Source organism: Nerophis ophidion, linkage group LG06 (assembly GCF_033978795.1).
Source record: "Nerophis ophidion isolate RoL-2023_Sa linkage group LG06, RoL_Noph_v1.0, whole genome shotgun sequence".
Lineage (NCBI taxonomy): Eukaryota > Metazoa > Chordata > Actinopteri > Syngnathiformes > Syngnathidae > Nerophis > Nerophis ophidion.
Genome location: NC_084616.1, coordinates 59,690,581 through 59,714,319, shown reverse-complemented (window position 1 = coordinate 59,714,319; position 23,739 = coordinate 59,690,581). Strand labels below are relative to the sequence as shown.

Below are 23,739 nucleotides of genomic sequence, written 5' to 3'. Positions count from 1 at the left end.
TTCCTCCCACCTCCAAAGACATGCACCTGGGGATAAGTTGATTGGCAACACTAAATTGGCCCTAGTGTGTGAATGTGAGTGTGAATGTTGTCCGTCTATCTGTGTTGGCCCTGCGATGAGGTGGCGACTTGTCCAGGGTGTACCCCGCCTTCCGCCCGATTGTAGCTGAGATAGGCGCCAGCGCCTCCCGCGACCCCGAAAGGGAATAAGCGGTAGAAAATGGATGGATGGATGGACTTTAGTATGGGAGACATATTCACCATTAATTATTGCTTATTAACATGGAAATTTGTAACATATTGGCTCTTAACTAGTCATTATTAAGTACTTATTAATGCTTTATTCGGCATGGCCTCATTATAACCCTAACCCTCCAACCCTGGCCCTAACCCTCTAACCCTAACCAAATAACTCCAAATTAAGGCTTTGTTACTCAGAATATGTTCTCCATATTAAAGTGTTACCAAAAACATATAACGTTGTGTTGAATTTGAAAAAAAAAATACATTTTATTTTTTACTAAGAAGGGTTCAGTGAATGTGCATATGAAACTAACGGGGTTCGGTACCTCCAACAAGGTTAAGAACCACTGCTCTAAACTCAAAAAAATTGATGCTAATCAGTAATCAAGATTTTTTTCTCTTTTTTTCCCCAAATGTGAATTGATTAGAGAGCCGTTAAGAAACCGAATCAAAAGTGGAATCGCAACCGGAAAAATGTTATCAATTCCCATTCCTAGTTGAGGGAAATACATGTTCCTATCTTGAAAACCACTAGTACAAGCAAAATCATTATTTAAATAGGGCGAACTGCACTTAATTTGCTTTTGTTATCAATTGTAAACACAGTTTAAGAGTTTGACTATTTAGCACTTGTTGTTTGGGATCTTCAGTAGATCAGCCTCATGGTAACCCTGTGAACTTCTTCTACTGGGTAAAACAAAGAGCCACAGTTAGCATAGTGAGAAATGAAAGACTGATATTTTTGTGTTTTAATTAAATAATCAGGTATTTTTTTATCTTTCTGCTACTCCTATCCCCGTGAGTTCTCCCAATGAAATTGGAAGGGACGGCGGTTATCCTCTTGCCCATGTCACTTGTGGATAAGAAGGGATTACTACGCTAAGAGCATGCCTGCTGCTGCCCACTATGTGTGACTATTGTGCTACCATGACTTTAAGAATAGTTTTTCACGGAGTACAGTATAGTTACAGCTCTGTTGTATCCCCAGAGGGTGATTCAGGTCATGCAACAGACACATCATCAAATAGTCATCTCTGCTCCACATGTGTCAGAGCAGCTAGCATATGGAATTAATACCATCAAAGGTAACACTATAGCAATAAGTGCCGACATCCTGAGCGAAGGATACGGTCAAAAAGTTAAATTCTAGCCTGAAGGCTAGGGTGTCATATAGACTGCGCACACAGAATAACATGCACAAAGAATTCACACAGGCTCATAACGGGACATTCCACCAATGCAGAATGCTGCATTGCGGAGGGAAAAAATGAACATTTACTTGCCATACATTTATAAAAGGGTATGGCTTTTAGTAATTTTGGAAATACAATATATAGAGAATCAAATTCTTGCCAAATATAGGGAGTTGGCGATGAAAATGTTTTCAGGGGTTTAATTTAGACTTCATAAACGTTTCTGCTAAAACTCTTATAATATCAATAGAGCAGATAATGTTGCGATCTGCTGCTCAGATCTACACTATTTATTTTTCCATTTTTTATATTTCTCCGACTCCTTATTTCCTGTTTGCTTTGTCACTTTGGTCACTCATCAGTCCACCTGTTGGTCTCGCCCCGCACACCTGCTACTAATTATCACCCACCTATTTAAGCCAGTCTTCTCTGTTCATTCGGTCTGGGTTCATAGTTTGCTTTCACACCACTGTACGTCTGGATTTTGATCATTTGCTTTCTCGCAAGTATTTCTATTCTCGCTAGCTTCTCACGCTAAGCCACTTGTTTTGTCCAGTTTACATACTGATGATTTGTTTTCTCTTTTGTGCCAACGTGCTATTTAAGTTTGTCTATTTTTACTTCCTAGTTTTCATACTAGCGTTTTTGGTTTGCCTTTTTATTAGCTCCAGTATTTCTGTTCAGAGCTTCCTTTTTGTTAAATAAATATTTTAAGATCCTACCTTTGTTGTGTTCACGTCAACGCATCCTCGAGGGAATCGAACCCGGCATCACAATGCCCACCAGTCCTCACAGTATGAACCCAGCAAGAGATTCCTTCGCGATTGACAGCTGGAAAGAGAAAGCCTTTGATATAGGCACGTGGAAAAAGCTCCGAGCACGGGAGGCAGAGATCCGTCATTACGGTGATGTGCCTTCCGAAGCGGCTCGAGCTGCCCAATGCAGTGACGCTTCTACTCCACAACTGTCTTTCAGCGAACACAGCAAACTTCAACCCATCCAGGATACTCCTCACAAGCCTGGTAATCCCTTTAGTTACATGTCCACACTTTCTTTCGACCGCCATGTCTCTTTCACAGACGGCAGCGGTGACGTCATGTCGGTAACGCCTTCCGGTGACGTCATCAAAAAGAATTTTTTGGACTATAATTCTCAGCCTTTTTCTAATTATATTGACTTTAATTTTCTGGACAATATTGATAAGAAGGATCTCCATAAGGACGTTTTTTCCAGATACAAGTCTAGTTCTCAATTTTCACCTTCTTGTTCATCTCAGTCACTAAGTCCTCAAGCCCAGCCCAAATCTATGGGGTTTTCTCCTTTTTCTAAGGGTTCTTCTAGTAATTCTAGTAGGGAAGAATCTGCCTTCCTCCTAACCTCCCTCCACCCACCCTTAGATACCTCTTCACATGATAAGGAATACGTCTGGCATCCACTGTTTGAAGAGGGGGCTCAGGTTAGCAGCTGTGCTACGGAGGTAGCACAGTTGCAACCTGCTAAGCCACAAACTCCAGCGCGTCCTCCACCACCTGTGTTCCGTCCATGTCTTAGTCGCTGTCCTAGTCCATGTAGTTCTGTCCCTAGCCTGGTTCTCGCACCAGAGATGGACTCTAGCCTGGTTCTCGCACCAGAAATGGACTCTAGCCTGGTTCTCACACCAGCCTCCAACCCAGAACTGGTTCTCACACCGGTTTCAGACTTTCACCTGGTTCTCACACCAGCACCTGCTCCTAGGCTGGAGCCCACTCCAGCACCAGTCCTATTATTGGAGTCCACTCCAACACCATCCCTATTGCTGGAGTCCACTCCAGCACCAGCTCCAGAGCTGGAGCCCACACCAGCACCGACGACGGGGCTGGAGCCCACACCCGCACCGACGACGGGACTGGAGCCTACACCAGCGCCACCGACGACGACTGCACCTGCCTCCACGACGGCGACGACTGCACCTGCCTCCACGACGACGACGACTACGCCTGCCTTTACGACACCGCCTTCTTCGTCTGCAGCACCCGCACCTGTTTCCGCGCCGACGATGACTCCGCCTCCAGCTTCCTCGACGATGTCTCTGCGTCCTCGAGTTGGCCTGCTGCGTAAGCAGCAATCTGGGGCCTGCAGTCTGCCTTCTCAAAGGTCAGTAACTGGACGCCAATGGTGCAAACAGCAGCAGCCCTCAAGACTTTCCCTAAAAACCCTAAGGCTGCTTAACTTTTGGCGCCACGCACGCCCACCTTCTCAGCGGCCACCAATGTGGCCTTTTCGAGGTCGCCCACCAAGACTTTTGCGGCACCGGCGTTTCCGTCCGCCACTGCCACATGATTTGTCCCGGTGGATTCGGGGACACACGACTTGGCGACCCTCCACCGTGGCCTCCCTCCGCCCTCCCTTCGTTTGTGGACTTTCTGTTTTGGGGAGGGGGTTCAAGTTTTGTTTTTTCTTAGTTTTTTTTTTTTGAGACATCTGGTATCTGTCTTTTGTTGGGGGGGAATACTGTTGCGATCTGCTGCTCAGATCTACACTATTTATTTTTCCATTTTTTATATTTCTCCGACTCCTTATTTCCTGTTTGCTTTGTCACTTTGGTCACTCATCAGTCCACCTGTTGGTCTCGCCCCGCACACCTGCTACTAATTATCACCCACCTATTTAAGCCAGTCTTCTCTGTTCATTCGGTCTGGGTTCATAGTTTGCTTTCACACCACTGTACGTCTGGATTTTGATCATTTGCTTTCTCGCAAGTATTTCTATTCTCGCTAGCTTCTCACGCTAAGCCACTTGTTTTGTCCAGTTTACATACTGATGATTTGTTTTCTCTTTTGTGCCAACGTGCTATTTAAGTTTGTCTATTTTTACTTCCTAGTTTTCATACTAGCGTTTTTGGTTTGCCTTTTTATTAGCTCCAGTATTTCTGTTCAGAGCTTCCTTTTTGTTAAATAAATATTTTAAGATCCTACCTTTGTTGTGTTCACGTCAACGCATCCTCGAGGGAATCGAACCCGGCATCACAATGCCCACCAGTCCTCACAGATAATATACTGTTTGATTCTCCAGGTGTGGTGGGTATAGGGTGCTTGTTTTTTCTCACAGTGTAGACGCAAAGGTCCTTAAGAGGAGCTTCATTAATTGAAATTACTTGAATTGAAAAGTAAAGGTAACTAGATGAAGCAATTTCTGTAGAAATTTAATGTGAATGCTCTAATGCTTAAGCTGAACTGAAATGGCGATGGAATGTATGATGAATGTCGAAATGGTTTGAATGTTGAAATGGTTAAAACGTTAAAATGGTTTGAATGTTGAAATGGTTTACATTTGGAAATAATTTTGAATGTTGAGATGGTAGGGTCTCCCAAGACAAACAGGTCCTAGGTGAGTGATCAGACAGAGCGGCTCAAAGACTTCTATGGAATTACAACAAAATGAACTCAGATTTCCCTTGCCCGGACGCAGGTCACCGGGGCCCCGCTCTGGAGCCAGGCCCGGAGTTGGGGCACGATGGCGAGCACCTGGTGGCCGGGCCTGTCCCCATGGGGCCCGGCCGGGTACAGCCCGAAGAGGCAACGTGGGTCATCCCTCCAATGGGCTCACCACTCATGGGAGGAGCCATAGAGGTCGGGTGCATTGTGAGCTGGGCGGCAGCCGAAGGCAGGGCACTTGGCGGTCCGATCCTCGGCTACAGAAGCTAGCTTTTGGGACATGGAACGTCACTTCACTGGGGGGGGAAGGAGCCTGAGCTAGTCCGCGAGGTAGAGAAGTTCCGGCTGGATATAGTCAGACTCACCTTGACGCACAGCAAGGGCTCTGGAACCAGTTCTCTCGAGAGGGACTGGACCCTCTTCCACTCTGGCGTTGCCGGCAGTGAGAGGCGACGGGCTGGGGTGGCAATTCTCGTTGCCCCCCGGTTCAAAGCCTGCACGTTTGAGTTCAACCCAGTGGACGAGAGGGTAGCTTCCCTTCGCCTTCGGGTGGGGGGACGGGTCCTGACTGTTTGTGCTTACGCACCAAACAGTAGTTCAGAATACCCACCCTTTTTGGGTACACTCGAGGGAGTACTGGAAAGTGCTCCCCCGGGTGATTCCCTTGTCCTACTGGGGGACTTCAACACTCATGTTGGCAACGACAGTGAAACCTGGAGAGGCGTGATCGGGAAGAATGGTCGCCCGGATCTAAACCAGAGTGGTGTTTTGTTATTGGACTTTTGTACTCGTCACGGATTGTCCATAACAAACACCATGTTCAAACATAAGGGTGTCCATATGTGCACTTGGCACCAGGACACCCTAGGCCGCAGTTCCATGATCGACTTTGTAGTTGTGTCATTGGATTTGCGGCCTCATGTTCTGGACACTCGGGTGAAGAGAGGGGCGGAGCTTTCTACCGATCACCACCTGGTGGTGAGTTGGTTGCGATGGTGGGGGAGGATGCCGGACAGACCTGGCAGGCCCAAGCGCATTGTGAGGGTCTGCTGGGAACGTCTGGCAGAGTCTCCTGTCAGAGAGAGTTTCAATTCACACCTCCGGGAGAACTTTGAACATGTCACGAGGGAGGTGCGGGACATTGAGTCCGAGTGGACCATGTTCCGAACCTCTATTGTCGAGGCGGCTGATTGGAGCTGTGGCCGCAAGGTTGTTGGTGCCTGTCGTGGCGGTAATCCCAGAACCCGTTGGTGGACACCAGCAGTGAGGGATGCTGTCAAGCTGAAGAAGGAGTCCTATCGGGTTCTTTTGGCTCATAGGACTCCGGAGGCAGTGGACGGGTACCGACAGGCCAAGCGGTGTGCAGCTTTAGCGGTCGCGGAGGCAAAAACTCGGACATGGGAAGAGTTCGGGGAAGCCATGGAAAACGACTTCCGGACGGCTTCGAAGCGATTCTGGACCACCATACGCTGCCTCAGGAAGGGGAAGCAGTGCACTATCAACACCGTGTATGGTGCGGATGGTGTTCTGCTGACTTCGACTGCGGATGTTGTGGATCGGTGGAGGGAATACTTCGAAGACCTCCTCAATCCCACCAACACGTCTTCCTTTGAGGAAGCGGTGCCTGGGGATTCTGTGGTGGGCTCTCCTATTTCTGAGGCTGAGGTTGCTGAGGTAGTTATAAAGCTCCTCAGCGGCAAGGAGTTCCTTAAGACTCTGGATGCTGTGGTGCTGTCTTGGTCGACAAGACTCTGCAGCATCGCGTGGACATCGGGGGTGGTACCTTTGGATTGGCAGACCGGGGTGGTGGTCCCTATCTTTTAGAAGGGGGACCGGAGGGTGTGTTCCAACTATCGTGGGATCACACTACTCAGCTTTCCCGGTAAGGTTTATTCAGGTGTACTGGAGAGGAGGCTTCGCCGGATAGTCGAACCTCGGATTCAGGAGGAACAGTGTGGTTTTCGTCCTGGTCGTGGAACTGTGGACCAGCTCTATACTCTCGGCAGGGTTCTTGAGGGTGCATGGGAGTTTGCCCAACCAGTCTACATGTGCTTTGAAAACTTGGAGAAGGCATTCGACCGTGTCCCTCGGGAAGTCCTGTGGGGAGTGCTCAGAGTATGGGGTATCGGACTGTCTTATTGTGGCAGTCCGCTCCCTGTATGACCAGTGTCAGAGCTCTGTCCGCATTGCTGGCAGTAAGTCGGACACGTTTCCAGTTAGGGTTGGACTCCGCCAAGGCTGTCCCTTTGTCACCGATTCTGTTCATAACTTTTATGGACAGAATTTCTAGGCGCAGCCAAGGCGTTGAGGGGATCCGGTTTGGTGGCCACGGGATTAGGTCTTTGCTTTTTGCAGATGATGTAGTCCTGATGGCTTCATCTGGCCGGGATCTTCAGCTCTCACTGGATCGGTTCGCAGCTGAGTGTGAAGGGACCGGAATGAGAATCAGCACCTCCAAGTCCGAGTCCATGGTTCTCATCCGCAAAAGGGTGGAGTGCCATCTCCGGGTTGGGGAGGAAACCCTGCCCCAAGTGGAGGAGTTCAAGTACCTAGGGGTCTTGTTCACGAGTGGGGGAAGAGTGGATCGTGAGATCGACAGGCGGATCGGTACGGCATCTTCAGTAATGCGGACGTTGTATCGATCCGTTGTGGTGAAGAAAGAGCTGAGCCGGAAGGCAAAGCTCTCAATTTACCGGTCGATCTACGTTCCCATCCTCACCTATGGTCATGAGCTTTGGGTCATGACCGAAAGGATAAGATCACGGGTACAAGCGGCCGAAATGAGTTTCCTCCGCCGGGTGGCGGGGCTCTCCCTTAGAGATAGGGTGAGAAGCTCTGCCATCCGGGAGGAGCTCAACGTAAAGCCGCTGCTCCTTCACATCGAGAGGAGCCAGATGAGGTGGCTCGGGCATCTGGCCAGGATGCCACCCGAACGCCTCCCTAGGGAGGTATTTAGGGCACGTCCAGCTGGTAGGAGGCCACGGGGAAGACCCAGGACACGTTGGGAAGACTATGTCTCCCGGCTGGCCTGGGAACGCCTCGGGATCCCCCGGGAAGAGCTAGACGAAGTGGCTGGAGAGAGAGAAGTCTGGGCTTCCCTGCTTAGGCTGCCGCCCCCGCGACCCGACCTCGGATAAGCGGAAGATGATGGATGGATGGATGTTGAGATGGTTTTAATGTTGAAGAGCTGACGTTAAACAAAATTCTAGTGGAATGTAGAAATGGTTTGAATGGTGAAAATGTTGACATATTGAATTGTTTGAAATGGATTAAATATCAGAGCTGAGGCTAAACTGAAATACGAGTGGAATGTAGCAATGGTTTGAATGTTAAAATAGTTTAAAGGTTAAAATGGTTTGAGAGTTGAAGAACAGAAGCTGTACTGAAAAGTAGTATGAATCTTGAAATACTGAATGTTGGTATAGCTAGAACATCCTTCAAGAGGTTACAAAGTAACATAACCTATGAATTTTAGCTCTAAATGTGACCTATTAGCTAAAACTAGCATAAAAAATTAGCAAGCTCAGAGCGGAACAGCTAGCAAACTTCTAACATGACACCAATTAACAAAATCCATGATTAGGTGAAATTTACAAAATTAGATCAAATGTTAGCATAACACTTTAGCATGCTAACATTTGCATGGTAACAGGGAAAACGCTAGCATACTTCTAAGATGGCACCAAGTAATGAAATCCATGGTTAATGGGTTACATGGGTGTCAAACTCTGGCCCGCGGACCAAATTTGGCCCCCTGTTTAATTTCATTTGGCCCTTGAGGCAATATCAAATTAACATTAGAGCTGGCCCGCCGGTAACACCACATTCACCGCTAATACTCATACTTGCCAACCCTCCCGATTTTCCCGGGAGACTCCCGAAGTTTAGTGCCCTTCCTGAAAATCTCCCTGGGCAACCATTCTCCCAATTTCCACCCGGACAACAATATTGGGAGCGTGCCTTATAGGCATTGTCTTTAGCGTCCTCTACAACATGTCGTCACGTCCTCTTTTCCTCCATATAAACAGCGTGTTGGCCAAGTCACATAATATATGCGGCTTTCACACACACATACTTGGTCAACAGCCATACAGATTACACTGAGAGTGGCCGTATAAACAACTTTAACATAGTTACAAATATGCGCCACACTGTGAACCCACACCAAACAAGAATGACAAAACACATTTCGGGGGAACACCCGCATCGTAACACAACATAAACAGAACAAATACCTAGAACCCCTAGCAGCACTAACTCTACTGGAACGCTACAATATTGTAGCGTCCCGGAAGAGTTGGTGTTGCAAGGAGTTCTGGGTATTTGTGTTGTTCTGTTTCTGTTGCTTTGCGGTGCTGATGTTCTCCCGAAATGCATTTGTTGTTATTGTTTGGTGTGATTCACAGTGGGGTGCATGTTTTTGACAATTTTGGTGTTGTTTATGCGGCCACCATAAGTGTGACCTGTGGGGCTGTTGACTAAGTACGCATTGCTTTCACTTGTGTGTGTGTGTTCAAAATTAACATGATCATTAAAGCTGGTCATGATCGTACATCGTGTCAGCATTCACATCTTTGAGTAGACTTTTAAAGAATCCCGTCCAACGCTACATTGGTGTCAGACGTGGGATGGCTTTCTCAGAGAAACTTGAGGATCTCATCAAATGCCTGGAGAATGCACTTCCGAATGAAGACTAACTACCTCATCACCAGGAAGAGGAAAGGAACAAGCGCCGCTCTGGTGGATTGGAGGCTCCATTACCTCAGCGCCACGTAAAGGAGAGGAACTTGCGCCACCCTAGTGGACTGGAGGCCCATCTACTCGGAGGAAGAATGGAAGCTCAATCTGATGGGACAAGAGTGAAAGTTCAACCGGATGGAGGAAGTGCGCCTTGTGTGGGAAGGAGTGCCAGGCGAAGAAGTGACTCTCCTGTGCTGATGGTGGACACAAAATTCCTACGAGATGACTACAGGCCAAGCATCGCCACACCAAAGCTTCCTCACTATAGTGGAGAAGGCTCTATTGAATCCTTCCTCCTTCAGGTCCAGCTAGCAGCACGTTTAAATGGCTGGTCTGATGTGGCAACCGCAGGGCATGTCGCGCTGTCCCTGGAAGGCCCAGCCCTACAGTGTTTGGTCGATTTACAAGAGGAGGAATTGGCTGATTGGCATGCCATGCGCGAGGCTCTTCAACGACGTTACGGGCGACCAATCCATGCAGACGAGGCACGAGAGCAGCTGTACAAGCGGCGACGCCTTTTAGGAGAAAGTCTCGGAGCTTATGCTGCGGACCTTCGCCGTCTGGTGCGAAGGGGCCACCCAGCGTTTCCAGAAGTATTACAAGAAGAGCTCACCGTGCAAGCTTTTTCCGTGGTCTACAGCCTGAACGACTACGAGAACACCTCAGACTGTTTGCTAAATACTCTCTCTCTTCTGCATTGACTGAAGCGGAACGTGTGGAGCACGTCCTGTATCCAGATGGCCGCCGTGATGTTCCGCTAGCCCGCCAGGCTGGATGTGACGGGACAGAACGAGAGGGAGCCGACCAAGTGACTGCAACGCCACGGCTACGCTCCTCCCGGAGGAGGCAGACCGCATTAAACTGTTACCGCAGCGGTGTCCCTGGCCACATTGCCAGACACTGTCCAGCCCCTTACCCCATTGATGTTGCTGCTGAAGTGTCGTCAAACTAGAGAGGGGTGTCAGTGTCGGGGAACTGACACCCGGGATGGTTTCCACTGTACCCGAAGGTGACGCACAGCGCCTGGGCCGCCTGGGTAGGGCCGGGGGCTATACATGGAATGTGAGCTTGATGGAACATTATGCAGAGCCCTGGTTGACACGGGGTCCACTATCTCCATCATTCGGCCGGGTGTCCTTCCTCACTTGCAGCACAGCTTGCCACCAGGCTGGACAATCACCAACACCCAAATTACAACGGTCACAGGAAGCAAGGCCGCCATTCTGGGCCAAGGGACAGTGTGCATTAAGGTGGCGGACCAAGAGAGACAACACCCATTCCGGCTGGCTGACATTCAAGACCCCTGCATTGTTGGACTTGACCTGATAGCGATGTGGGGAGCCGTGGTCGATGTATCTAGGGCCATGCTTCATCTTGGTGAGAAAACAATTGCCCTTCAGGGGACTGATGAGCCCGGCGCCTGCAGAGTGACAGCCCCCACAGAGCCATCCCCTGCTACGGCCTTTATGGTGGACCAGGAGAAGTCTCAACCTAACCCGTCTACTAATAGGCCGCCTACTAAAGAGACTCAGCAAGCTATTGCAGAACTATTGGAGCGAAGCAGTCAAGGCCAGGATACTAATCAACAGGAGCGACTGAAAAGCTTACTAAATGCCTTCCAGGACATTTTTGCAGCGAAAGATGAAGATTGCACGCACACCAGTCTCGTACTCCACGACATCGACACTTCAAGGAACCCGAGGGGAAGCTTGCCAGGTGGGTCGAGATCTTGCAGGAATATGACTTCACGATTTCTCATCGACCAGGCCGCCTGCATGGCAACGCTGACGCGTTGTCCAGACGTCCCTGTGAGGAGGCGTGTCGTTTCTGCCGGCGGGCGGAGGAGCGGTGCATGCCAGACCCGTCAGTAGCTGCAGTCAGGCCACATGACATCACGGTTGGCCTGGACAGCTTCACCCCCCAACAATTGATCGACCATCAAAGGCAAGACCCATTGCTTGAGAGAGCTTGCAGCTGGGTGGGGGCACAGCGGCGGCCGGAATGGGCCACAGTGGTGCACTTGGACACTGAGACCAAAGCACTGTACTCCCAGTGGGACAGCCTCCTGTTGTCTCGCGACCTGCTGTATTGTCGCTGGGAAGCCCCGACAGGACAACATGCTGCCATCCAACTCATGGTACCCCGTGTGCTGCGGCCTCAGGTCCTCGAAGTGATGCATGGCTTCCCAGGGACTGGCCATTTTGGAGTGACCAAGACCTTGCTCCAACTGAGGCAGCGTTTTTACTGGCAAGGCTGTCGCCATGACGTAGAGATGCATGTCCACCGCTGTGATGCATGCACCGCAAAGAAAGGTCCCACGCGCCGCTCCCATGCTCCCTTACAGCAGTTCCAGGTGGGGGCCCCTATGGAACGAGTGGGTGTGGACATTCTAGGCCCGTTCCCGGTCACTGATAGCGGAAACCGTTACATCTTAGTGGCCATGGATTATTTCACAAAGTGGCCAGAAGCGTATGCGGTACCCGACCAGAGCGCTGCGACAACTGCAGAGAGATTGGTTTCGGAGATGTTCTGCCGATTCTGAGCGCCAGAGGAGCTGGACAGCGACCAGGGACGGAACTTTGAGTCCCAGGTATTCCAGGAGGTGTGCCGTCGCCTGGGTGTGAAAAAGACTCGTACCACACCGCTGCATCCCCAGAGCGACGGGTTGGTGGAGCGTTTTAATAGGACTTTGGCCACACAACTTGCCTTTCTCACTGACAAGTGGCAGAGAGACTGGGACTTACACCTCCCACTCATTCTTTGGGCCTACAGGACAGCGGTGCAGGAGTAAACACGCTGCACCCCTGCATCAGAAGTGAGCGGAGCACCGGGCCTGGACTACTACTACCACCTTATGGAGCGGCTGCGGGAGGCCCACGAGTTTGCCCGGACCAGCCTAATGGAGGGTGGGGTCCAACAGAAGCGAGCATATGACCTCCGCAGTCGAGGTCAGGCCTTTGAACCCGGCGCACATGTCTGGGTCTACAACCCGGTGAGAAAGAAAGGACTCTCCCCAAAGCTCACTAGCCACTGGGTGGGACCCTGCAAGGTCCTCCAGAGGTTGTCCGACGTGGTCTATCGGATACGACTGGCACCTCGGAACCGGCTGGTGGTGCTGCACCGGGACCGCTTGGCCCCATACCAGCCATTGGACCAGAGCCAGGGGCACTTGGACTCAAGTACTCTGCCGGAGAGGGAACTTCCCCCAGGGAGAAATGAGGAAGCTGAAATAACCCCCCCTTCTGACTTACCTGCAGACAGTGGTAGCAGCCAGCCGCCAACAGGGGGGCGTCGACGACGGCAGTTACCTCAGCACCTACGGGACTTTGTGATGAACACATGGGCTGTTGGGGACAACGAACCCAGCTAGGTGGGGGCTGTGTAGCGTCCCGGAAGAGTTGATGTTGCAAGGGGTTCTGGGTATTTGTGTTGTTGTGTTTCTGTTGCTTTGCGGTGCTGATGTTCTCCCGAAATGCATTTGTTGTTCTTATTTGGTGTGATTCACAGTGGGGTGCATGTTTGTGACAGTTTTGGTGTTGTTTATGCGGCCATCATAAGTGTGACCTGTGGGGCTGTTGAGTAAGTACGCATTGCTTTCACTTGAGTGTGTGTTCAAAATTAACATGATCATTAAAGCTGGTAATGATCGTACATCGAGTCAGCATTTCTTGACATCTTTGAGTGGAGACTTTCAAAGAATCCCGTCCATCGATACAATATAAACCCCCCCCCCCCCCCCCCCGCTACCACCAAACCCCGCCCACCACATTTTTATTTTATTTTCAAATTAGCCTGTGGAAAAAGTTAATGTAGATATTTACCTCAGAAAGCTGCAAATAGAAAAGAGGCAATCATTTTTTAAATAATTTTTTATTTAATATACCACTGATGTTTTTTTGTTTCTTTTTTGAAAGTTGATTTTGCACTATTACGTTTTATAAGCTCTGCCTGTTGCATGGGAGGAAGCCCGAGTATCCGGAGGGAACCCACGCAGTCACGGGGAGAACATGCAAACTCCCAAACTCCACACAGAAAGATCCCGAGCCCGGGATTGAACCCAGGATTACTCAAGACCTTCGTATTGTGAGGCAGATGCACTAACACCTGTTCCACCATGCTGCCTTATTCAAGCCTTGCTTGTTCAATATTCATTGCAAAACTTGTTTGGGTCCCTATTAAAAGGTTAATTTGATCAACCTTGGCCCGTGGCTTTGTTCAGTTTTAAATTTTGGACCACTCTGTATTTGACTTTGACACCCCTGGGTTAAAACATACAAAACTACCTAAAATGCTAGCATATACTGTAACATTACCGCACAAACATTGGCATACAAACATTACAACAGTTAGCATACTTCCAAGATGGCGCCATGTAACAAAATTCATGAGTTGCACGGGTTTGTGTTGGAACAGTTTGTCACGAAACGTGGGAATTGTGGAACTTTGAAAAATTGATTAGGCAGGAGTCGAAGACAAAGTGCATCAATACTTTACTTTCCACTTATACAGTTACAACAGGAACAGCTCAACCGCACGAGGACTGACTTCCTTGGACCCTTTTGTCCGGAACCGGAAATAATCCACTCTTTGTGAATTTCTCTCTATATGTATATAAAGTACCTATTTTGATCACCACACATGTGCTCACCACACATTAGTTTCTTTGGGAATTTCCTGGTAATTTAGGAGTTTCGGGAAAAGTGGGAATTTTTGGAAAGTGTTAAGTCGCATGAATGTCCAGGATGGGTGGATTATGTTGATCTTGAAATGGTTTGAATCAGTTGAGAAATGTGGGTCTTGTCTAACTTTGAAAAATGTCCCATTATTTCAATGAAAATGTCCTGGTAATTTAGGAATTTCAGCAAAAGTGTGAATTTTTTGAAGATGGTTAATTGCATGTATATCCTTAATGAGCTGTATTAATAGGTGTTGGAATGTTTTAATCGGTTGGTAAATGTGTTTGTGGTGACAGTTTTTATTTGACAACTTGTGTTACAGAATTCCAAGAAAACCAAATTTGGTTTGGAACTTGGGACATTATTAGTTTGAATGCCAAAGACTAGTGAAGTGAAGTGAATTATATTTATATAGCGCTTTTCTCGAGTGACTCAAAGCGCTTTATATAGTGAAACCCAATATCTAAGTTACATTTAAACCAGTGTGACTAGCCTGAAGGTCCAGGATTAGTGGAGTATGTTTATCTTGGAATGGTTTGAATTGGGGCTTCACGGTGGCAGAGGGGTTAGTGCGTCTGCTTCACAATACGAAGGTCCTGCAGTCCTGGGTTCAAATCCACGCTCGGGATCTTTCTGCGTGGAGTTTGCATGTCCTCCCCGTGAATGCATGGGTTCCCTCCGGGTACTCCGGCTTCCTCCCACTTCCAAAGACATGCACCTGGGAATAGGTTGATTGGCAACACTAAATTGGCCCTAGTGTGTGAATGTGAGTGTGAATGTTGTCTGTCTATCTGTGTTGGCCCTGCGATGAGGTGGCGACTTGTCCAGGGTGTACCCCGCCTTCCGCCCGATTGTAGCTGAGATAGGCGCCAGCGCCCCCCGCGACCCCAAAAGGGAATAAGCGGTAGAAAATGGATAGGATGGTTTGAATTGTTTGAGAAATGTAGGAATTGTGGAACTTTGAAAAAATGTCCCATTCATTTCAATGGAAATGTTCTGGTAATTTAGGAATTTCGGGAAAACTGGGAATTTTTGGAAAGTTATAAATAGCCTGAATGAGCTGAAATGGTTTGTGTTGGAATTGTTTGAACTGATCAAGAAATGTTAAAGTAGTAAACATTTTTTATTTAGAAATGGTATTAAGGAATTCCTGGAAGTTTGGGAAAACAGCATTTATTTGTGTTCTAATAACTACTTTGTTTAATGTCTTTACTAAGAGGAATGTTTTGTTGGTGGAATGGTTAAAATGGGTCAAAAATGTGGAAAGAGTGATCGGGGGAAAAAAAAGTGGACTGGATATTCTTGGAATTTTTCGATTTTTTCATTATTTGGAAAAGTGGTAGTTTGAATTTCATGAATTATCAGAATGTATTGTACATGAAATGGTTAGACTCAGATAAAAAATGTGGGAATTGTGGAAGTTTTAAAAAATGGCCAGAATTTTTTTGGGGCAAACTGTTATTGAATCGGATGAAAAATGTGAAAGGAGGATGCAGCCGATGCTTTGGAGCATTCACACAATTAAGCAGTCAAAGTGTAAACTAAGCACAAAGAATAGAACAACCATACTTAAAAGGAAACTCTTATATGAAAATATATATGTCACTGTTTATAAATCTGTTTGTTGATGTTATTGTATTCTTTTGTACAGCACAGTAGTGAAACAGAACTAGACCAGCTATTCCAGAGTGAGGTTTCATCCATATCTGAGACAAATGCTACCTATCAATTTTGCATGCAATAAAATTGATGTCTTCTCCATGTACAAATCCCAGAATGTATACAAGTGTGTGTACCCTGAGCAACAGGTCAGCGCTACAAAGCCTTGCTTTTCAACTGTGCATGTGTATCAAGCACTAGGGTAATTGTAGAATATACAGTATGAGTAAATCCTAACAGAACACTGCCCTTTTGTGGGCACTGCTTGTACTGCAAAAGGAAATGCTATTAAATGCAGGTGACATCTGTGCATTGGACTACAACAGTGTCAACCATATTTTCACAAACAAAAAAACTTCACCTGAGCCAGTATGACCACTGACTAATAGTAATACACTCGTACAAAATAGTGGCAACACACGCGCACCGTTACCTGAGAAGCAGTTAGAGCAGTTAAATAGTGATTTTGAGAACGTTTTATAACTTCTCAGGAGCATAGCGTTCAGACATAAAGACAGGCATACTGTTCAAGTGACTACACATCTGGTTTATGATTTCAAAGACCTTAAGTCTCTGTTAGAGAAACTAGAAAGTACATTATATATATTATAGCAGTAATATTTTCAAATATGTTCCCTAAATATGTTCTAACCCATTGGTTCTCAACGTTTTTTCAGTGATGTACCCCCTGTGAACATTTTTTTAATTCAAGTACCCCCTAATCAGAGCAAAGCATTTTTGGTTGGAAAAAAAGAGATAAAGTAAAATACGGCACTATGTCATCAGTTTCCAATTCATTAAATTGTATAACAGTGCAAAATATTGCTCATTTGTAGTGGTCTTTCTTGAACTATTTGGAAAAAAAAGATATAAAAAAAACTAAAAACTTGTTGAAAAACAAACAAGTGATTCAATTATAAATAAAGATTTCTACACATAGAAGTAATCATCAACTTAAAGTGCCCTCTTTGGGGATTGTAATAGAGATCCATCTGGATTCATGAACTTAATTCTAAACATTTGTTCACCAAAAAATTATATTTTAAACATAAACATGATTTATGGAACATGTCCACGAAAAAAATCTAGCTGTCAACACTGAATATTGCATTGTTGCATTTCTTTTCACAGTTTATGAACTTACATTCATATTTTGTTGAAGTATTATTCAATAAATATATTTATAAAGGATTTTTGAATTGTTGCTATTTCTACAATATTTAAAAAAAAATCTCAGGTACCCCTTGGCATACCTTCAAGTACCCCCAGGGGTACGCGTACCCCCATTTGAGAACCACTGTTCTAACCAATGCATCCTTGGCTATGAAGACAATTAAGAAGACTAATAATATACAGTAATTAATAAACATAACAATTGCAAAACTAAGTTCATATTTTTTCTTTGTTCAAATAACGATAAGCATCCTCCAGAGAAACCCTGTTAAAACAGGGTCATTTTCAGTAGTGCTACCTTCTTTCGAAGCACATCACAATATGTGAGAGTCCAAGTGTGGGGCCAAAACACCACTTTAACAAGTCAACAGCAAATGCAGGAATAACGCATGCAAATAAGTAATTAGATAAATTAGCATTTAACCCTGGTGTTTGACTCTCCAATTCTTCAGACCACAATTCGATGTAAGTATCAAACACCCATGACCTTTTTCACACAACTGTTGGATGTGTTTATACAAACCCCGTTTCCATATGAGTTGGGAAATTGTGTTAGATGTAAATATAAAAGGAATACAATGATTTGCAAATCATTTTTAACCCATATTCAGTTGAATATGCTACAAAGACAACATATTTGATGTTCAAACTGATAAACATTTTTTTTTTTTGCAAATAATCATTAACTTTAGAATTTGATGCCAGCAACACGTGAGAAAGAAGTTGGGAAAGGTGGCAACAAATACTGATTAAGATGAGGAATGCTCATCATACACTTATTTGGAACATCCCACAGGTGTGCAGGCTAATTGGGAACAGGTGGGTGCCATTATTGGGTATAAAAGCAGCTTCCATGAAATGCTTAGTAATTCAAAAAAAGGGATGGGGCGAGGGTCACCAATTTGTAAGCGAATTGTCGAACAGTTTTAGAACAACATTTCTCAAGGAATTTAGGGATTTTATCATCTACTGTCCGTAAAATCATCAAAAGGTTCAGAGAATCTGGAGAAATCACTGCACGTAAGCGATGATATTACGGACCTTTGATCCCTTTAGGCGGTACTGCATCAAAAACCGACATCAGTGTGTAAAGGATATCACCACATGGGCTCAGTAACACTTCATAAAACCACTGTCAGTGACTACAGTTGGTCGCTACATTCTTAAGTGCAAATTGAAATTCTACTATGCAAAGCGAAAGCCATTTATCAATAACATCCAGTACCGCCGCTGGCTTCGCTGGGCCCAAGCTCATCTAAGATGGACTGATGCAAAGTGGAAAAGTATTCTGTGGTCTGACGAGTCCACATTTCAAATTACATTAAGAAACTGTGGACGTGGTGTCCTCCAGAACAAAGGATGAAATAACCATCCGGATTGTAATAGGCGCAAAGTTCAAAAGCCAGCTTCTGTGATGGTATGGGGGTGTATTAGTGCCCAAGGCATGGGTAACTTACACATCTGTAAAGGCACCATTAATGCTGAATGGTCCATACAGGTTTTGGAGCAACACATGTCATCCAAGCAACGTTATCATGGACGCCCCTGCTTATTTCAGCAAAACAATGCCAAGCCATGTGTTACAACAGCGTGGCTTCGTTGTAAAAGAGTGTGGGTACTTTCCCGGCCCGCCTGCAGTTCATACATGTCTCCCATCGAAAATGTGTGGCGCATTATGGAGCGTAAAATACGACAACAACATCCCGGACTGTTGAACAACTTAAGCTTTACATCAAGTCAAGCAAGAATGGTAAAGAATTCCACTTTCAAAGCTTCAACAATTAGTTTCCTCAGTTTCCAAACGTTTATTGAGTGTTGTTAAAAGAAAATGTGATGTAACACAGTGGTGAACATGCACTTTCCCAACTACTTTGGCACGTGTTGCAGCCATGAAATTCTAAGTAAATTATTATTTGCAAAAAAATTAAAGTTTATGTGTTTGAACATCAAATATCTTGTCTTTGTAGTGCATTCAATTGAATATGGGTTGAAAAGGATTTGCAAATCACTGTATTCTGTTTATATTTACATCTAACACAATTTCCCAACTCATATGGAAATGGGGTTTGTAATTATTTAGCAACTAAAACTTGAAAGATATTACTGATGTGACAATAAATGCTATTAATGAGAACCACGTGAAAACTCCAGCCAATTAGTATTACCATTTTAAATTAAAATCAAAAAGAACGTGATTGATATATGAACTTTGATATATTTACAGACTAACTTCAGCCAGCTAGCTAGCTTAAATGTCAACATAAAAACAACAAACATTAATGTATTTTCCCATTAGGAAACGGCATACCAAAATCTAAACTTACAGTATACAAAAAACACATTACTGTCTGAGAAGTTTGTTTTTTTTATAAATAATTTGGTCAAACAATTTCAGTGCATGTATAAGTACTTTTTAAGCACTTTCAACAATACCACAATAATAATAATAATAATGACAACCCTGATTATTTTGGCCACGATAATCATGAAATTAAATTTTCACGTCTTTACATCCTGAATAGTATATTTTCAGTGTAAAATCATCAATAAAGTGTCTTTTATATATATATATATATATATATATATATATATATATATATATTTTTTTTTTTTTTTTTCCCCTACGGAATAAACACAAACAATCAGATAGATACAATTTTGAACAAGCCACCCACATCCTCCAAGGCACACGAGTATAATAAGCAAGCAAGCATTTAAGCAGTTAAAAATAGCATACAACAGAGTTTGTGTGTGTTAAGTACTCACCTCGCACACACACATATACGCACAGGAACCATTACATTAAAAGACCTGTAATCACCATAGTGACACCCTGCATGGGTTAATATCCCATGCCCAAGCCCCGAAGGGGAGTGGCCTATGTAGAAACGCAAAGCCACCAGGTCCCAGATGTGCTTACATGTTCACATTCACAAACACACAATCATTTAGACTTCATGAAGTAAACCTACAGTGAGATGCATAACGCAAGGGCAAAAACAAAAATCAGTATGGTGGAAACAATAGTTGTAGATTGTGGTCATGCACACACACGCACACAGAGAGGTCGGGAAATGAAGCGCTAAGAAGATTTTAGAGTTAAAAATAACCAGGGCAGAAGGCCAAAGCAGCATGCTGCAAGTCCACCTGTTCTCACAGATAACACAACCTTTTCATTTCTCAGTCAATGAAAGTGGCTCACTCAGGAGATGGGAAATATATTTCAAGTATTAAATAGCAAGTATTTGCTATTCAGTAAGTTTGGACAAACACGTCCTGGTGTGATTTTTTGCAATTATTTGCATATACTGCACATGCATGGTGCCCATATAAAACTGGCATATGAGCACATGCATCCAAAGAGCCTACTGCATAGTGCATAGTATACACATTGACTGTTCTGCCGCATGGCTAAACACAGGCTTATCGTTCTCCGTACATATAAGACCTGCCTCTTTCTAGCGTGTTCTCGATCTATCCCGGGATCTTCGTCCCGCTGGGCATGCCCGAAACCCCTCAACAACATGTTTCAATAACTAGTTTGAATTTATAAGCCCCCTGTCCACATACTTAAGGCCATTTTTTAAAGGGGCTGTGTCCTGATCATTCAATGGGATTTTAAAAATTATATTGGATCCAAGTGGTTCACTATAAAAGGTTTATTTTAATAAAATATTCCATAAATCTCAAAGTTTACATGGCCAAAACTCTAAGATTTGGCAGCCTCCTCCCTCAACCACGCATACTCTGTTGCGATTGGTCCTTAGATCGCCAGAAAAATTAGTTTTTACTTCAGTTTATATACATAAATCTTACCCACAAAATAACACATTCTGGTTACAATTTTAAATAAATAAATGGGTTGTACTTGTATAGCGCTTTTCTACCTTCAAGGTACTCAAAGCGCTTTGACACTACTTCCACATTTACCCATTCACACACTGATGGAGGGAGCTGCCATGCAAGGCGCCAACCAGCACCCATCAGGAGCAAGGGTGAAGTGTCTTGCTCAGGACACCACGGACGTGACGAAGTTGGTACTAGGTGGGATTTGAACCAGGGACCCTCGGGTTGCGCACGGCCACTCTTCCACTGCGCCACGCCGTCCCTTTTCAAGATAATTAGTAAATGGGTTGTACTTGTATAGCACTTTTCTACCTTCAAGGTAATCAAAGCGCTTTGACACTACTTCCACATTCACACACACACTGATGGAGGGAGCTGCCATGCAAGGCGCTAACCAGCACCCATCAGGAGCAAGGGTGAAGTGTCTTGCTCAGGACACAACGGACGTGACGAGGTTGGTACTAGGTGGGGATTGAACCAGGGACCCTCGGGTTGTGCACGGCCACTCTCCCAACTGCGCCTCGCCGTGACCAATGGTCCTAAGTGGCGGTTCACTGCATGACACCTACCTAACTGTTATGCACTTCTTAAAATTGTGACTTGGGAGATTCACAAGATATTGTGTAAATCTATATACCCGACTGTTAACCAGAATTTACATTGGCATAAGATATAAACCAGGGACAGCTTAAAAAACGCCTCATTCTCATTATATTGCACTTCCACATCATGTAGAACAAGAGTAAAACATGCTAAACAGATAGATTACGTAAGTCTGCCCAGTTAAAAATCTAGCATAGTGCTCTTTTACAAACGTTCACAGTCAGTCTGTCAAAAACTCACCTCTCTCACATGCATGTTTTCCAACTGGGCTTCAGCCTCCTGTGCTGCCATAGCTAAGATGCTTGTTCTCTGTCCCCGACCCCGCTGTCTCTGAACTTGGCCCTGACTCTGAAGCATCTCCAGGAGCCTCTGGATGCTCTCGTCTCGAGCACCCAGCGTTTGCTTCTGAGAATCAATTCTCATCTCCATCTCTTCCATGGTTTTTTTCAGCAAGAAAAGCTCATTGGCCTGCCGCTCATGCTCCGACTGCAGGTAGAGGAAATTCTCTTGTGATGAATCCTGTGGGGAGGAAATGAATCCATCACACCCTGGCACCTGGCAAGTGCCGCAGTGTGGAACCATACTTGGGCTGGGTACTGCCACTGGATTTGGGCTGTGCATTGGACCAGGCTTAAGGGTGTTAGCTGGGCTGACTCTTTGTGTGGCTATCGGGCTGTTAGAGCCATACCCAGGGCTGTGAATGATGATGTCAGCTTCTTTCTGCCTTGGATTGTATGTGTTGGATGGACTCGCTCTTGGGCTGTTCTTTGGTCCCGGACTGTGATGATTGCTGGGGCTTCTCTTGGGGGTGTGACCAGGGCTAAGTCCCCCTCTGTGGTCCTGGTCCATGCGAATATCACGACACGAGCCAGACGTCCCTTGCTGATGCTGTTGCTGTAAGCGGCTGTTCATCTCCCTGTGGGCCCTTAGCTCATCCTGGAGCTCTTGAACTGTTAAAGGAAGCTGCAAGAAGAAAAAATAGTAAACATGATTTTTTTTACTTTTCAGTTGCAGCAAGACCAAAACTCAAGATCACATGCAAGAAGCCCCAAGAAGAAAGAGAAATTTAAATATTTGAAGATGTCCAAATTGCATTAGTCTTGATTTGTAATCCTCAGTGGATTGATTTGTCCACATGAGGGCGACATTTCACATCAAAACACAAGGAGACAATTTATGCTTTTAGTGTAATGGATGGATGGAAGTACAGCCAAGTGAGAGAAAATGTTAATATCTGACGTCTGAATCTAAGTAAACAAACAGTTACAGTTACCACCTACCAATATCCTCAGTGCGGCAGTCATATAACTGAACAAATGGGTCTGAAATTCCGAAATCAACTGACAGATGAAACTAAATATTTAACAGTTGCATTAAGTCAATCCATGTTGGCTTTGTGTCATTTCAGCTTAAGCTTATGCTGTGCAGTGACAAAGTTGGTACAAGTTGAAGCCTGTAGGCAAGTTACACCTCATTAGACTCTCACAGGACTGAACCATAGCAACACCATATTTTACCTCTGAGGGTCATTTGGAGTCTTCAGTTACCTGTTGACCTAATGACTTCACATGTATTATACCCCATAACTTTGTTGCTTGCTTAAATCCTTTAAAAAATATTTTGAATTTAGTTTTAAAATTCTCATCAATAAAAATATAAAACAAAAACTACATGAATCGATTATATTCACAGGCATCTGATCTAATATTCAAAAGGTAGAACAGACTGAGGACTGAGTTGAAGGTGGCGCCTGATCATTTAAATATCCATCCATCCATCCATTTCCTACCGCTTGTCGTGTTTGGAGGAAGAAGAATACTGAGTTGCATCTCAAGAACACCAAACATACTGTGAAGCATGGGGGTGGAAACATCATGCTTTGGGGCTGTTTTTCTGCTAAGGGGACAGGACGATTGATCCGTGTTAAGGAAAGAATGAATGGGGCCATGTATCGTGAGATTTCGAGCCAAAACCTCCTTCCATCAGTGAGAGCTTTGAATTGTTGACCAAATACTTATTTTCCACCATAATTTACAAATAAATTCTTTAAAATTCCTACAATGTGAATTCCGGGATTTTTTTTTTTCACATTCTGTCTCTCACAGTTGAAGTGTACCTATGATGAAAATTACAGACCTCTGTCATCATTTTAAGTGGGAGAACTTGCACAATCGGAGGCTGACTAAATACTTTT

The 23,739-nt window shown here is 45.2% G+C and overlaps 1 protein-coding gene across 2 annotated transcripts in view; it reads right to left on the bottom strand.

Annotated features, from left to right (window-relative positions):
* The window catches only part of LOC133555033 (ELKS/Rab6-interacting/CAST family member 1), a 488,824-nt gene that overhangs the window by 458,037 nt on the left and 7,048 nt on the right, over window positions 1–23,739 (bottom strand). For both annotated transcript variants that reach the window (XM_061904451.1, XM_061904452.1), the window contains exon 3: window positions 21,786–22,508. In XM_061904451.1, the coding sequence (XP_061760435.1) occupies window positions 21,786–22,508 (723 nt within the window). The remainder of the gene's footprint in view (window positions 1–21,785; window positions 22,509–23,739) is intronic.